The following is a 13,661-nucleotide window of genomic DNA, read 5'->3' as shown; positions in this document are numbered from 1 at the left end:
ACACAGAGGGTGGATGGGCTTTGAGCTGAAGAGCTTGCAGCCAGCACAGACGCAGTCAGCCTGTGAAGAGAGAGGTGGGAGTTGAACAGGCAGGCAGGGGAACGGTCCTGGGATGGCCTCAGAAGACGTGTTAAACCTGCAGTTCAGCTTTAAAGTGTTAGGTAGAAGGAGATCCGCTAAGGGGCAGGGGAGGAAGGGACAGTGGGCAGAGGAGCAGATAAGGAGAAGGGATTTTGAGAGGGAAGGGGGAACCAAGCAGTACTGAGCAGAGAAAGATCCTTCAATCTGTACAAGCAAGGTCCCTGCAGTGGCAGTTTCTACAACTACTTCTGTGGCCGAGAGCATCTTGCTTGGTTCCTGCCTGACATGTCCCCAAAGCCCTTGCGTTAGAGAGGCGGGGAACCACCGAGGCTTTCCTATCCACATGACGCAGGGGACTCCTCTGTGCAGTTTTTTTAGGGAGAAGGAGGGAGATTTGGCAAGCACTTCTCTGTATCTCTTTCAAGCCACGCTCTCCCCTGCAGACAAGGCTGGTGGTGTTTGTGGAGCTGAGCCGAGGGAGAAGAACAGAGACCCGGGCTTGCTTTAGATGTGGGGTTAGATCAAATCCTAGGGGATTCAGTTTGTAGGTTCCTGTGAAGGTAAAGAGGGTTATTCTGTCTGCAGGTGTGCCTCAATCCAGACAGCGTGGGACCGTTGTCCTCGTGATCCTTCTCAAGAGAGCTAGTCCAGCCTGGGCTGTATGGTGTAGTACTTGCTACCCAAGGCAGTCCCTCTACTCTAGGAAGTCAGGATTTGTGAGAACAAGGCTGATCTTGGTCCTTGTCAGTAGATATTTCACTGCAAACTTGTAGAAGCTACGTCAGACTGCTGGTTTTTGAATCAGCAGAGCCAGCACCTGCAGCATGTTTTGATTCCAGTTTCCTATTATGAAGAAATTCATTAATCTGATTCATCTTTTTCCTCCTGTCAGGAAGGAAGGAATAGGAAGATCTGTTTCTGGGAGAGATCTGGGTTTTTTTTTACCATCAAAAAGTCAGGTAATAAATTCCACCAGGCATCTGGATGTGAAAGATGGAGCAAGGAACCAGGATACAGCAAATATTGATGGAGAGCTCTCAAAGCCAGCTCCAGTGGTGGATTCACAGCAGCCCAGGTAAGCTGGGCCAGAGGGTGGTTTACACCAGAGTGATTGCATTGCGTTCCCTTAGTACAACTACCTGCTTCAAAGTAAAGAGAAGAGATTTGGAGATCTTCATTACTCAGATGCAGAAATCCCTTGTAGGACAGCGGTGGTTGTATGGACACCCTGTGTACCAAACTGTGTTGGCAGTGGTCATCTTTTCCATCTGCTTTCAGCTCTTCCCAGGCCAGTGACTCTATAAATTGTGAAGGCTCTGAAAATTGCAGGACTTCTTACCCTTTGATTAGCAGTAAAAGCGCAAAGAGGCCTCATGTCCAGCCACAGAACCCCACACACTCACCAAAATGGGTCAATAGGCGCACAAGGTCATGGCAGGAGGTGCCATATCAAGACAGAAGAGTGGAGAATGGCCCAAAATGCAGCAGTGTGCCAGCCATCTGCTCGTACCATGACAAGAATTTAGCATGGGAGGCCAGCACGGAACTGCATTTCATTCTGTACGGGGTACAAAATGCTAAGGGTCCCGAGACAAAGGATTCCTTCCAGGAGGACGTGCTCAACAGCCCGAGGCTGTTCAGCTCAGAGGAGCTCAGCCAGGACCCCCCCACAAACCAGTCTGGACACCATTTCTCCCATCACCAGCCATCTTTTCTTGCTGAGAGCTCTCAGGCTACAAACGACACAGCTCCGAAGTATTGTGAGCCTGTGCTGTTGCTGACCAGTCCTTGCTTGTCCCTGCCGCCCAGGGAGAGCTTCGCAGCGAAGCTGCCCCAGCAGAATTTACTCCTGCAGCACCTTAACGTGCTATCATGTTCCTCCGCGCCCTGGGCATGCCTTTTAGTATTCTTCCAAAAGTCCTGTGGCTGGCAGGGAAGGCTGCTGCTGCAGCTGCAGGAGGCACAACCCAGAGTGCTTAAAGCTGGCTGTCAAAGCTGTAGCGGCGGCAGCCTGCCCAGTGGCTGTTGTTTACAGCACGTTGCCAGCAGTTTGGCACGGAAAGCAGTCTCACGCAGCCTTTGAGGAGTTTGAAAATGCCCTTAAGAGGTCAGGCAGGGGAAGGCAGTAGTCAGGGTTTTGCTTTGACCTGTCTGGACTGAGGGATGTGGAGACTTGCAGCTGCCTTCTCCTACCAGATCCAGCCTGCTCCCCGAGAACAACCTTACGCAGCGCAGAGGAGCATCCGTGGGAGCCTGAGGGACTCTGTCGTGGTTTGGGCCTGGTTGGCAGCCAACCACAACGCAGCACCTCTCTCTCCCTTCCCCTCCGGCAATGAGAAGGGACAGAGAGCCAGGCTTGGGGTTCAAGATAGGACTGGGATGGGGGAAAATCCCCCTTTATGATCACGAGCAAAAGGCAGACTCGTTAGGGGAAGAAAAAAAGAACATATATTTATTACAGACACTAACAACACATAACAGAGTAGGACAGTGAGAAGCATTGCCACATCTTGAGAACACCTTCCCCCCACCCCTCCCTTCTTCCCGGGCTCAGCTCTGCTCCTGATATCTCTACCTCCTCCCCCAGGGGCGCAGGGGCAGGGAATGGGGGGTGCAGGCAGTGCTGCCACAACTCTTATCTTCGGTGAGGGGAGTGTCCGAAACTTGTTCCCCCTGCTCCATCGTGGTCCCCCTCTCACAGCAGACAGTCCTCCACAAACTTTCTCCAACATGAGTTCCTCCCACGGGCCTCAGCGTTCCCCCCACTGCTCCGTCATGGGTCACTAACTTCCTCCGACTGGATTCCCTCCCACGGCTGCAGCCCTTCCCGAGCTGCTCCGGCGTGGGACTCCCCCGCATGCTGCAATCCTCCCAGTGCTGAATTACAGCAGCGGGGCTGCCTTTTCCCATGAGACCCCGGCCTTCTTCGGGCACAGCACCTTGATTATGCTGAGCGGGAGCCACAGGCCATAAATCAATGTCTGCTCCACCGTAGATCTCCATGGGTGGCAGGGGGGGCCGCCCTGCCGTCTCCCCACAGGATACAGGGGGGTCTCTGCTCTGGCACACCTCCCCCCTCCTTTCTTCCTCCGTTCCTCCACTGACCTTGGTGTTCACGCAGCTGCAGCAACTCCTCCTCACCAGTCCCACTGCCCGTCACCACGTCCCTTCTTAAATACGTTATCGCAGAGGTGCAGCCGATTGGCTCAATTTCCCAAACAGAAGTGGAGCTGACTTGGAGCTGGGGGAGCTTTGAGAAGCTTCTCACAGGGGGCCGCCCCGATAGCCCCCTCCCCAGCCACCAAAAACACTCCACCACTCACTCAACCCAGGACAGACTCTCATCCATGCGAGTCACCTGAAGGACTCTCCTTTTGCCCGGCGTGGTTTGTGTTGAAGCGAGAGCTGGTGTTCACGGGGTGGGGGGCACGTTTGCCTCAAAGCCATTTCATAGAAAAGTCAGGATCGACACATGCCACTCTGAATTCAGTCAGTCTTTCTAAATAGGCAAGACTGAAAAGCCACGAGCGGCAGCCCTGTAGAGCCGGCCAACGCACGGAGCTGGGGGGTTTGGTTGGCAGAGGTGACTGGTCTGTGCTGGGAATCCAGTGAGGAAAGCGCAAAGGCGTTTCCGTTTAACAATAGGGAGGAGCAGTACTCATTATTTTTCTGAAAATTCAGACCATTCAAGGTCAGCTTTCCAGGGAACACTCAACTGTGAGGCATCTCCTGAGGAATGTGGTTTCTACGTAAACTTTTTCTTCTGGGAGCAGTGCTGGGGGAAAGTGGGCACGGAGGTTGGCACGGGGGTGGTACCAGGGTGCAGCTAGCACAGCGAGATCCCCAAAGGGCCCGTTGAGCTCCCGGCAGCTACGGCTGCTCCCATGAGCTGCGCCGTGCTGCAGGGCAGAACAAACTGACCTCCCCATGTCTGTCTGTGTTTCCGTTGAATTTCTGTCGCAGCTCCCCTCCGCCCAAGCCGGTGGCATTTGAGCAGTTTAAGGAGGAGGGCGGGAGTGAGATCAGCCGCATCTTTAAAGAGAACAAAAGCATCCTCCTCGCCAGGAAGAGGAGAAGCTCTACAGTAGCCCAGAGGATCAACTTCATCAGGCGGGAGATGGAGGGCATCCAAAGGGCTCTGGAGGCTCAGAAGCAGGAGCGGTGGCAGCAGGGTAAGGCGCTGTGTGGACACCGGCCAGCGAGAATCTGACAGAGGGGGAGAGCCGCCGATTCCAAAGCAGTTCTGGTGGCGAGACCACTAGACCACTGCTGCTGCTTGCCAGGGCAGGCCGGGCTTTAGTGCTTCGCCACCTGCCTCCTCCACACTTCAGCCCCCTTGAGTTGTGCTACTCGGGCTTTACGCTGGTGAGGTGAGCTGCGGTCAGGCAGGTTCCTTGATTAGGCAGCGTACTGCCGACAAACGCGGGCCAGGACAGTGCAGAAACCACAGGTAGTAGGCTCGCCCTTACTGTGGCATCCCTGGCGTCTCCTACAGCTTGATTTCATCTAGGTTAGGGGCTGGTTTATGAAAGTCAAAACCCCAAACTGCAAGGTACTAGAGGGGAAAAAAAGGGGGTGAGTGCCTTCCTACTTTGCTGCAGCGGGATTGGGTGGAATATGCCTGGGGGAGACTAGAAAGTGCGTCAGGTTTTGTGCTCCCTGCAGCAGGGCTCCCAAGAGCCGGTGCGGTTGGGTTCTGCAGAGGAGCGGGGAAGAAATCCCTCTGGGTGAGGAGAGAAATCTGAAACAAATGGCTTTAAGAGCAGAGTGGTCTAGAGTGCTCTGCGTGCGACGGCGAGGAAGTAGCAGCGGCGTTCCTCGCATACAGGGAGGACAGCAAAACAGCTCAGTCCTGTGAAACTACAGCCTTAATTATTGCCAGGCAATTAGTGGGAAATAAGAGGGAATGAGAGGGGAAGAGAATGGTCACCAGCAAGCAGGCCCCGACTAGTGAACGAGGGCCAGAGAGTCAGAGCCAGAGTGAACGCTGCTCTACCAGTTTCTATTTATCTTCCTACAGAGACACTTTTAGGACCATCCCATAGGGGCTGGCCCTACAAAATGCAAAGCTCTTTTGGCTAAAGGATGAGCAAATGGGCTTGAATCCGTATCGAAGTGAGGGTCTGTCTTTTCATGGGCTCATTGCTTCTTCTGGGCCGTTGCTTTTTACGATGACATCTACCAACCGGCGGGTTAATGTGGATGCTGGAAACCACAGGAACGAACTTTGTTTGAGGGAAACCAAGAACGAGGGATGTTTATCACAGGGAAGTAGCACGGGCGTAGCTGTCCCCAAAGGGCTGACCAGCCCTTTGTCTCAAAGACCCTTACCGTGGCTGCCCAGGGAATTTTTCAGTAGGATCAATAAAAGCCCGAAGCGATGCCCTCCGGCAGGCTGACATGTGGGTGTCTTTCTGCGGCGCCTGGTCCTTCCTCTCCATCTGCAAACAACCCAGTTCGGGAAGGAGCGAGGTCTGAGCGGGTTCAGGAGTTCAGCAGTGATTTCTGCCCCGCACCACTCCAACACTGTATCTGTAGAAAGCATGTCTAAGGAAATGTCAATTGTGTGGTTAACCTCAGTACAACTGGGTAACTACCGTGTGGTTCGAAGTATAATGACTGTTCTTTGTCCCTCTCCACCCTCATGAGAAACCTTCGTTTCCTTTTCTTACCCTCCAGGAGAGTATGTTGATGAGAAAGGACAGATCATAATTGATGAGAAAGAGTTTTTACTCATCGTGAAGCTGAAAGACCTGAAGGAAGAGTACAGGTCTGGTTATGCTGAACTGCAGGACCTGAAGGCAGAAATCCAGTACTGCCAGCATTTGGTGGACCAGTGCCGGAACAAACTCGTTTCAGGTACCGGCTCGCCAGGGCCGCTTCTGAACAGCCTCTGCTTTAGCTGGAGTGCTTGACAGCAGCTCAGTACTGAAGCACTTCACAGACACGTATATAAGCCAAGTCCCTCACTCTCTGTCGTCATTTTTCTTGCTGCCTTCCAGGCTTGGTTTTTATTGACAATTGGGTGGGGGTTTTTTGACATAACACTGAATTGCTGCAGATTCGCTCTCACAGATAATGATGTACTGCTCCTTGGTCGCACCCCTAGATGCAGTGCTGTGGTTAAGAGCCTTTCACAATGAAGCTGACAACAGTCATAGAATCCTCGACTGGTTTGGGCTGGCAGGGACCTTAAAGCCCCCCCAGTGCCCCCCCTGCCCCGGGCAGGGCCCCCTTCCCCCAGCCCAGGGGGCTCCCAGCCCCGTCCAACCTGGCCTTGAACCCTTCCAGGGAGGGGGCAGCCACAGCTGCTCTGGGCACCCTGGGCCAGCGCCTCCCCCCCAGCACGGGGAAGGATTTCTGCCTTATGTCCAACCTAAATCTCCCCTCTTTCAATTTAAAACCTCGTCCAATCCCCACACCCCCTAATAACGAGTCCCTCCCCACCTTCCCTGTCCCCCCTTTAAGCCCTGGAGCGCTCCCACTGAGAGCCCTGGTTCTCAGCCTTGATTTCATTTAACAGAGATGGTGACTAAGGGACAGCACTGGGCCAGGGCTTTGGCTGTGAATTGCAGGTGTCCCCCCCTGTACCCCTGTGAGATTCAGGCCCCAGCGTTGCAGCGGCCTTGGCGGGAAGCAGCTTGGGTTATTTTAGCGCGTCCTGCACGAGCACCGCCCTCGTGGTGAGGAGTCACACCTCTGCTCAGGGTGATCCCGGCAAATCTGCGGCGCGCTCCTCTGCAGGTGGTGGCAGGAGGGCAGTCCTGCTCCATCCCCGGATGGCTCCCATGGGATGGAAAACAGGAGACGTACGAATGCCCGAGTCCCAGGCCCTGGGTTGCTGCGCACGTGGCAACACTTGATTTTCTACAGACTTGCCAGAGCACAACTTGTATCCGTCGGTGCGTCCCACGCTGAAAGAAATGCGTGGCTTGTTCCAGGAGATAGGGCCGAATCATAATTGTGCAGAAACTTTGCCACCGGTTTGCGTTGGACCCGGGTTTGGCATTTTTTGGGTGCCCCAGACGTTTGCTGTTCGTTTAAACAAACGGACCCGGACTCACTCAGTAGCCGCGTCGTTCAGAGCGAAGGGGTCACCTCAGCTAAAAACCGGGGTAAAAAGTCAGCGGTGTTGCATCGCGCCCACAGCGCCTAGCGAGGGCAGGGCTCTGTGCTTAACCTTTTTTATCCTTCACGACTCCCACCGGAGACCGCGGCTCCGTTCCTGGGGTCCCTCCTGGGCAGCACAGCTTTCTGCAGGGGCTCCTGCTCCCTGGGGGAAACGGTGCCGGAGCAAGGGAGCAGAGCACGACCACTTTGCAGTGTGTGCCTAGGAAATGCCCGGCGTGAATAAAGACAGAATTCCTGCTGCGTGTTAGCGCTGGCTGTTACGGGTCGGAAAGCGGCCGCGCTCCTTTAGCATTTGGAATGGAAATCTTGACCCACGCCCCCTCCCACTAAAGCCTGCTGCCCACCCGAGGCCGGTGGCTCCAAGCTGGGTGGCTCCGCGTCCCCGGGACGCGGGAGCAGTGCCATCTCGCGGCCAGCTACCCCTCAGCCTGCACAAACCCAGGGGACTGTCCCCAGGGTGTCCCCGAGACCTGGCACCAGCGATTCCAGCAGCCGATGCCAGCTGACGCTCCCTTGTCCTTTTTAACTAACTCCTCTAAGGGTCTGAAACTCGAGCGAGGAGTTCTGAGGTCCTGTCTGAGAGTGGAAGAGCGCTGAGGTCCTGTCTGATCCCACGGGCAGGGAGCCACAAAACAACCCAACCTCGTCTCTTCGGTCGTTAACAGCCTTGCTTATTGCCCCTTGCTTTGCTTTGCAGAGTTTGAGATCTGGTACAGCGAGTCCTTCCTCATCCCCGAGGACGTGCGGGAAGCTCTGAAGCCCGGCGGCAGCATCAGACCTGGAATGATTCCCATAAACAGAGTCATGTGCCTGGTGAGTTGTCCTGGCAGCTCTGCTTATTCTCCTTGATAGCCACGTGTGGCCTGGTAACGAGGGCACAAGTAAGCCCGCGGGAGGAGGAGAGCATGGCAGCTCTGCCCCCTTCTCTAAGCAGAGAGGCTGGCGTTGAAACAATATCTGCTACGATGCAGAGAGCAGCTATCTGGAGATACATCTTGCTTTCACGTTAGCTTTACTATTAAGAGGCTAAAATAGGACAGAGTGATTGCAGCACCCAGTCATCTGCTGACTGTCGGTAATCAGGCAAGCTGCCCAGAGGTGCAAGGGGTAGCTGGGAGCCTTGTTTCCAATCCCTATCATCTGTAATGTTTCCAGCTGAACTATTGCGTTTCGCGTCGTGGCAACTGGTGCTTAGCCAGCCCTCCGTTTAGAAACCACCACTTTGGGGTACCCGGGGTCTTTTGCCATTCCTGACAAAACACGTTTCTCTTAAGCGTCTCATTTACCGGACTTCTTCTTTGCATTCTCCTCCTCTGAAGCCCTTCCAGGTTTTGTCCTTCACTGTTAAATGTCAGACTCCCAGACCTTCGTGCTGTTTGATAGGAACGTGGTGGCAGTTCTTCCGCTCAGCCTGACGCGACGAAGCGATGCCCGGCCAGGAGGGAGACCCCACCCTGGCTGTGAGAGGGAATCAGCCCTCCGTTTGTAGATGTGTGTGACCCCTTTCCTAAACGCACAGCCCCATTTCTAGCCAGGGTGTAGTGGGGGACAGCGTGGCTTTAGCTCTTTAGAAGGAAAACAGCCAAGGAACCCTTTTTGCCTCCCACTGTCTGATTATTTTGACTGTAAATCTCAGTGAAGCATTTTCTTTACTCCTTTCTTGAAAGGCATGTGAAAGGTTTTAAAGCTGATCACAGGCAGGGTCTTCCCATCCTACTGACTTTGTTCCCTTGAGGGTATCAGTAACAAACATGATGTGAACTAAAAAAAAACAAACAACAAAAAAAACACAACAACAACAAAAAAACCAAACCAAAACAAAACAAAAAAAAAACCAAACAAACAAAAAAAACCAAACAAAAAAACCCCACAAAACCAAGAAAAATGAGTTTACTTTTAAACAGAATGTTGTGATCTACCAGGCTGGGGAAGATTTCAGATGTAGATGCAGACCTGTATAGGAAAGAGAAAAAAAAACAAAACCAACCCCCTTTGGATAAAGCCTAATGAGGTCAACAGATAAACCCCAACTGCGTGGGTCCAGGATGTCACTCTTTGGGGAAAAGAGGAAATCCACCATCACTAGCCACTTTTACTAACTCAAATTACTCAGTGTATTCCTAGAAGCTCCCCCGATGGTTGCCAACCCTGGATTTCTTGTCATTGCATCAGCCAGAACCCCCAAAGATGAATGAAGCAGCTGGGGCAAGTTGTTGATGTCACAGGCAGAAAACTTCAGGCAGGGGATCCGGTGTCCCTGCTGATGTTGCTCAGTGCTGGTTTCTCCTCTTGTCCCTTTTACTGAGCAGTTCACTGCAGCTTCCCAGTCAGCGTCACTGGCCGCGCTGAGGCCCGTACTGGTCTGGGAGGCACCCACCTCATTTTTCTCTGGAGGTTTATTTCCTACTTAGAACCATTTTCCCTTTTCCAGACTGGCTCTTTGTTTGCTGTTCTAACCCATTTCTCCGGGGTGTGCATCTTTTACTCTTGGCTTGATGCGGTTTGGCCACCTGAATTCACACCAGAATTTCACTGTCCCCTCCTCCAGGCTACTCACGAACCACCACAGAAGGTGACCTTAGAATCTGCTAGAGCTATCCTCAAATCCGGCGTGCAAACGCTGCATCTAAGCTGCTAGCTTCAAAAATGGTACTTCCTTCAAGCCACGCTGCTCTTCAGTGCGCTCAAACCTTCCAGACGATTCCCTGGAGAAGCGTGGGCATGGACATCAGCTGGTTGGGCTTGGGGGGCACCACGGGGAAGCTCAGAATTCATTTGCGTTGTGAGATTATCTGGCAGCGGGAGACGCTCCTGGGGGTAGTTACAGGCGGAGCACGGCTGTGAGAAGACAGCTGAGGGAGCTCCCTTGGGGGCTTTACACTTACCTGCAGCTGGATTTTGCCAAAAGTCCTGCCCAAATCTGCTCTCCTAAGGCGTGGGAAGGGAGGACCTCTCACCGCCAAGGCTTCGGAGAGGTGGTTGAACCGGCGTTCAACGCGGCAAAGGGGGTCGGTTGGCCTCTGTGTCTCCGGGTGTGCGTTTTTCACGTGGGCTGGGCTCTGTCTGTCCGCTGGCAGGAGGAAGACGAGCAGGACAGGTTTGAGCGGATGCAGGAGACGACGCTGCCAGCCTGCCCGGCTTCGGTCTCATTCTACAAGGCAAAAATGAAGACTGACCAAAAGGTAATCTCGGTCCGGCGATGCGTGTCGGGAGAGCGATTCTACGCCGCGCTGCCAGGCGGGGTGTGGGACTCTTCTGCCAGGGATTCCGTTTGGGCTGGGGCCTTTGGGAAGATGCTGGTTTGGTTCTGTAGCGCAGCTCTTTGCAATGTCTCTGGTTGATGTAAAGGCCCCATCCCGTGCTGGTCTTCTGCTAAAAAATCAATCTCACTTCTGGTTTCTTCCTGGCAAGGGCTCAACGTAAGATCCCGCCGAGGCCTTGAGCTTTGCAGGACTTCAAAAAGATTGGGTGTTGATAATGAGCAGGGCTGCACAATTACATCAGTAAGTGTTTTTAAGGAAAACAGCTCAAAACCGGCTCTTTGGTGTTCAAGAGGAGAATTTCCCTGGGCTCCTCGTGCCCTCCTTTGAGCCTGCTGGGATTTGCCAGTGCTGGTGTGATGGGGCTTATTTGGGCAGCTTCTTCCAGCACCACTTGGGAAGGTGTTGATTTTTTTTTTTTTTTTCAGGAAAAAAAGCTTTTACAGGTGAGAATTCTGCTCTGCAAGCTGAGTTCGCATTAATGATCCTTTTTGGTTTTCTGTTGCCAGCACACCTACACCAGAACCATGTCGTCCCTCGAGCAAATGCGGAGGAAACCCGGGCTCATCACAGCTGCTGGGAAGAATAAAGCCCTGTCATTTCTGCGCGTCGTGTAGCAGATTCGGGCTCAGCCTGGAACCCAGCATTCGATAAGCAGCGTCACCTCAGAAAGTGCCTTGTGTTCGTGTCCACAGTAGATTTATCGAAAACTAACAGTAGGAAAAAAAACCCAAAAAAACAACAAACCACACCACCCAACTTCTGCGTAGGTAGGCTGACAGTTATTGGTAATCAAACCCGCTGTTTAGACGGGAAGCAAGCCAGGGGTTCAAATAGCAACGCTTGTTTTTCGGAGCGTCTCTGGAAAAGAGGGTGTCGGGACAGAGAGGTGTGTTGTGGACAACCTGGGCTGCTTCTGCCTCCCTCCTCCCCGGTGCCGGGGGCAAGGGCCTCCTGGGCTCGTTCTTGACCGAGTGGCAGGTCCCATCTTTGCTCGTTTGACGTTTTCAAGGTGGTTCTTGAGAAGCCAAGTCGGGGGGAGAGGGTGGTGTTTGGCCCGCTGCTTGCCAGGAAGGAGATTCGGATCCAGAGTGAGATCCCAACGCCCAGCAACTGGGAAGCTCCGGAGGATAACCGTGCTTCTGGTATCTTCACCCACCGAGGGGAGCGTGCTGAAGGTTTGCTGGAAGTCCTCCTCCTCCTCCTCCTCCTCCAGTGGAGGTGGGAGGCTGACTCCAGCTCGGCACGCGCCAGGGAAGTTTCTAACACCACATACCCAGCCAAGAGAGTCCCACCTCCTGCTGCCGCTGCTGCCGAGGGTTCACGGCCACCTCGCTCTTGCTGGGGCCGTTCCTGTGATTTACCCAAAACAGTGAGATCTCCACAGCCACGAAGAGCTTCGGAATTCTTTGGGAAGCCGGAACAATAACGCTGAAAACCCCAAAATGCAGCGCTCCGCAGCCGTTGGGAACACCCTGCCTGAAGCCTGGCAAATCACCAGGATTACTGGAAAACCCGCAGGGAAATCACTGGGGTTACTGGAAAACCTTGCTGGCGCTTGGCTGGAGCTTTACGGGGTGATACTGGCTGGGCCCCTGCCAAGCAGCGAGATGGGGGACAAAAAAGCCCCCGCTGCCAAAACCGGCCCCAGCCGTAGTGGGAGCATCCCGGGGAGGAGGTTTTCCACGTCCTGCCCCCGTTCACAAGGAGGGCTGGGAAAATGAATTAGTCCAAGCTGTTCAGTTTGGTTTAATTTGCTGCAGCTCACTTCTGTTACTGTAACAGCACCTGCTCCCCACAAGTGCGGTGGGTAACGGCCTAGAAATCCCCTTTTCTTTGTAATTATCAATTTTCAAAGGTTTGTAAAGCTGTTGGAAATTCAACCCAGGCTGAACTTTCCAAGAAAACACTTCCACAGGAGCGGAGCTCAGCCTTCCTTTGACCTCCTCCACCATCCACCCCTCCTTTGCTTCCCCCTCGTGGGTGCTCGGTGCCACCCACCCCGTCCCCATAGTGGTCCCAAATCTGGGAAAAAAAACCAACATGACCCGAGAAATCTCAAATTCAGGATGCTGCAAATGTAGTTTTGAGGCTGGTGTGTGAGCAGGAAGGTCCTACTGCACCCCAAAAGCAGGAGGGTGTCCTGGGGTGCTCCGGCACTGACTCCCTGGGCGAGCTCTCCTCGGGGTTTGGGAGGTTGGTGAAATAAAACGACCCGTGAGAGGATGGGGGTGTTTTTTAGTGATTTTGGGACGTTTCTGAAATGCAGCCTGGAGGCTGGCAGGGCCTGGGGACCTCAGTGCCCTCCTTCGAGCAGGGCCCCGGGGTGCCGGGGTCCGGGCTGTGACCCCAGGGCTGTCCTGAGGGTGATCCTGGGGGTACCCGTGATCCAGGGGGGAGATCCTGGGGTTGTCCCGGGGTGCCAGTGGCCTGGGAGTGATCCCAGCGCGCTGGGAATGCCAGAGGCGGTGGTGTCCTGTGGTGCCGGTGTCCAGGGGTGTGGGAGATCCCAGGGGTGTTGGTGATCCTGGAGGGGATCTCAGGGGTGATCCTGGGGGGGGATTTGGGAGTGCTGGTGATCCCCGGGGTGCTGATGATCCCAGGGAGCTGGTGCCCCGGCGTATGGGAGATCCTGGGGGTGCTGGTGATCCCAGGGTGCTGGTTTCCTGGGGTATGAGAGATCCTGGGGGTGCTGGTGATCCCAGGGTGCTGGTTTCCTGGGGTATGAGAGATCCTGGGGGTGCTGGTGATCCCAGGGTGCTGGTTTCCTGGGGTATGAGAGATCCTGGGGGTGCTGGTGATCCCAGGGTGCTGGTTTCCTGGGGTATAGGAGATCCCAGGGGTGCTCGTTCCCCAGAGTATGGGAGATCCCAGAGGTGCTGGTGATCCAGGGTGCTGGTGCCCTGGGGTATGAGAAATCCCGGGGTCCTGATGATCCCAGGGTGCTGGTGATCCCAGATTCCTGGGTTGCTGGTGCCCCGGGGTATGGCAGATCCCGGGGTGCTGATGATCCCGGGGTGCTGGTGATCCCGGATTCCCGGGGTGCTGGTGCCCCGGGGAATGGCAGATCCCGGGGTGCTGATGATCCCGGGGTGCTGGTGATCCTGGATTCCCGGGGTGCTGGTGCCCCAGGGTATGGCAGATCCTGGGGTGCTGATATTCCCGGGGTGCTGGTGCCCTGGGGTATGG

At 54.5% G+C, this 13,661-nt stretch overlaps 1 protein-coding gene across 5 annotated transcripts in view; it reads left to right on the top strand.

Annotated features, from left to right (window-relative positions):
- KIF9 (kinesin family member 9) overlaps positions 1-12,698 on the top strand; it is a 32,758-nt gene extending 20,060 nt beyond the window's left edge. For 2 of the 5 annotated variants that reach the window (XM_032987038.2, XM_032987029.2), the window contains exons 17-21: positions 974-1,156; positions 4,045-4,253; positions 5,761-5,940; positions 7,910-8,025; positions 10,290-10,969. In XM_032987038.2, the coding sequence (XP_032842929.1) occupies positions 974-1,156; positions 4,045-4,253; positions 5,761-5,940; positions 7,910-8,025; positions 10,290-10,553 (952 nt within the window). In that variant the 3' untranslated portion in view covers positions 10,554-10,969. The other 3 variants (XM_042802252.1, XM_042802254.1, XM_042802253.1) reach the window with 3 other exon arrangements.
- The last annotated feature ends 963 nt before the right edge of the window (positions 12,699-13,661 follow it).

The sequence above is a fragment of the Tyto alba genome, unplaced genomic scaffold, assembly GCF_018691265.1.
Source record: "Tyto alba isolate M040663 unplaced genomic scaffold, T.alba_DEE_v4.0 Super-Scaffold_38, whole genome shotgun sequence".
Taxonomy (NCBI): domain Eukaryota; kingdom Metazoa; phylum Chordata; class Aves; order Strigiformes; family Tytonidae; genus Tyto; species Tyto alba.
Note: the sequence above shows the minus strand (reverse complement) of the source record. Positions and strands in the feature narration are given on the sequence as shown.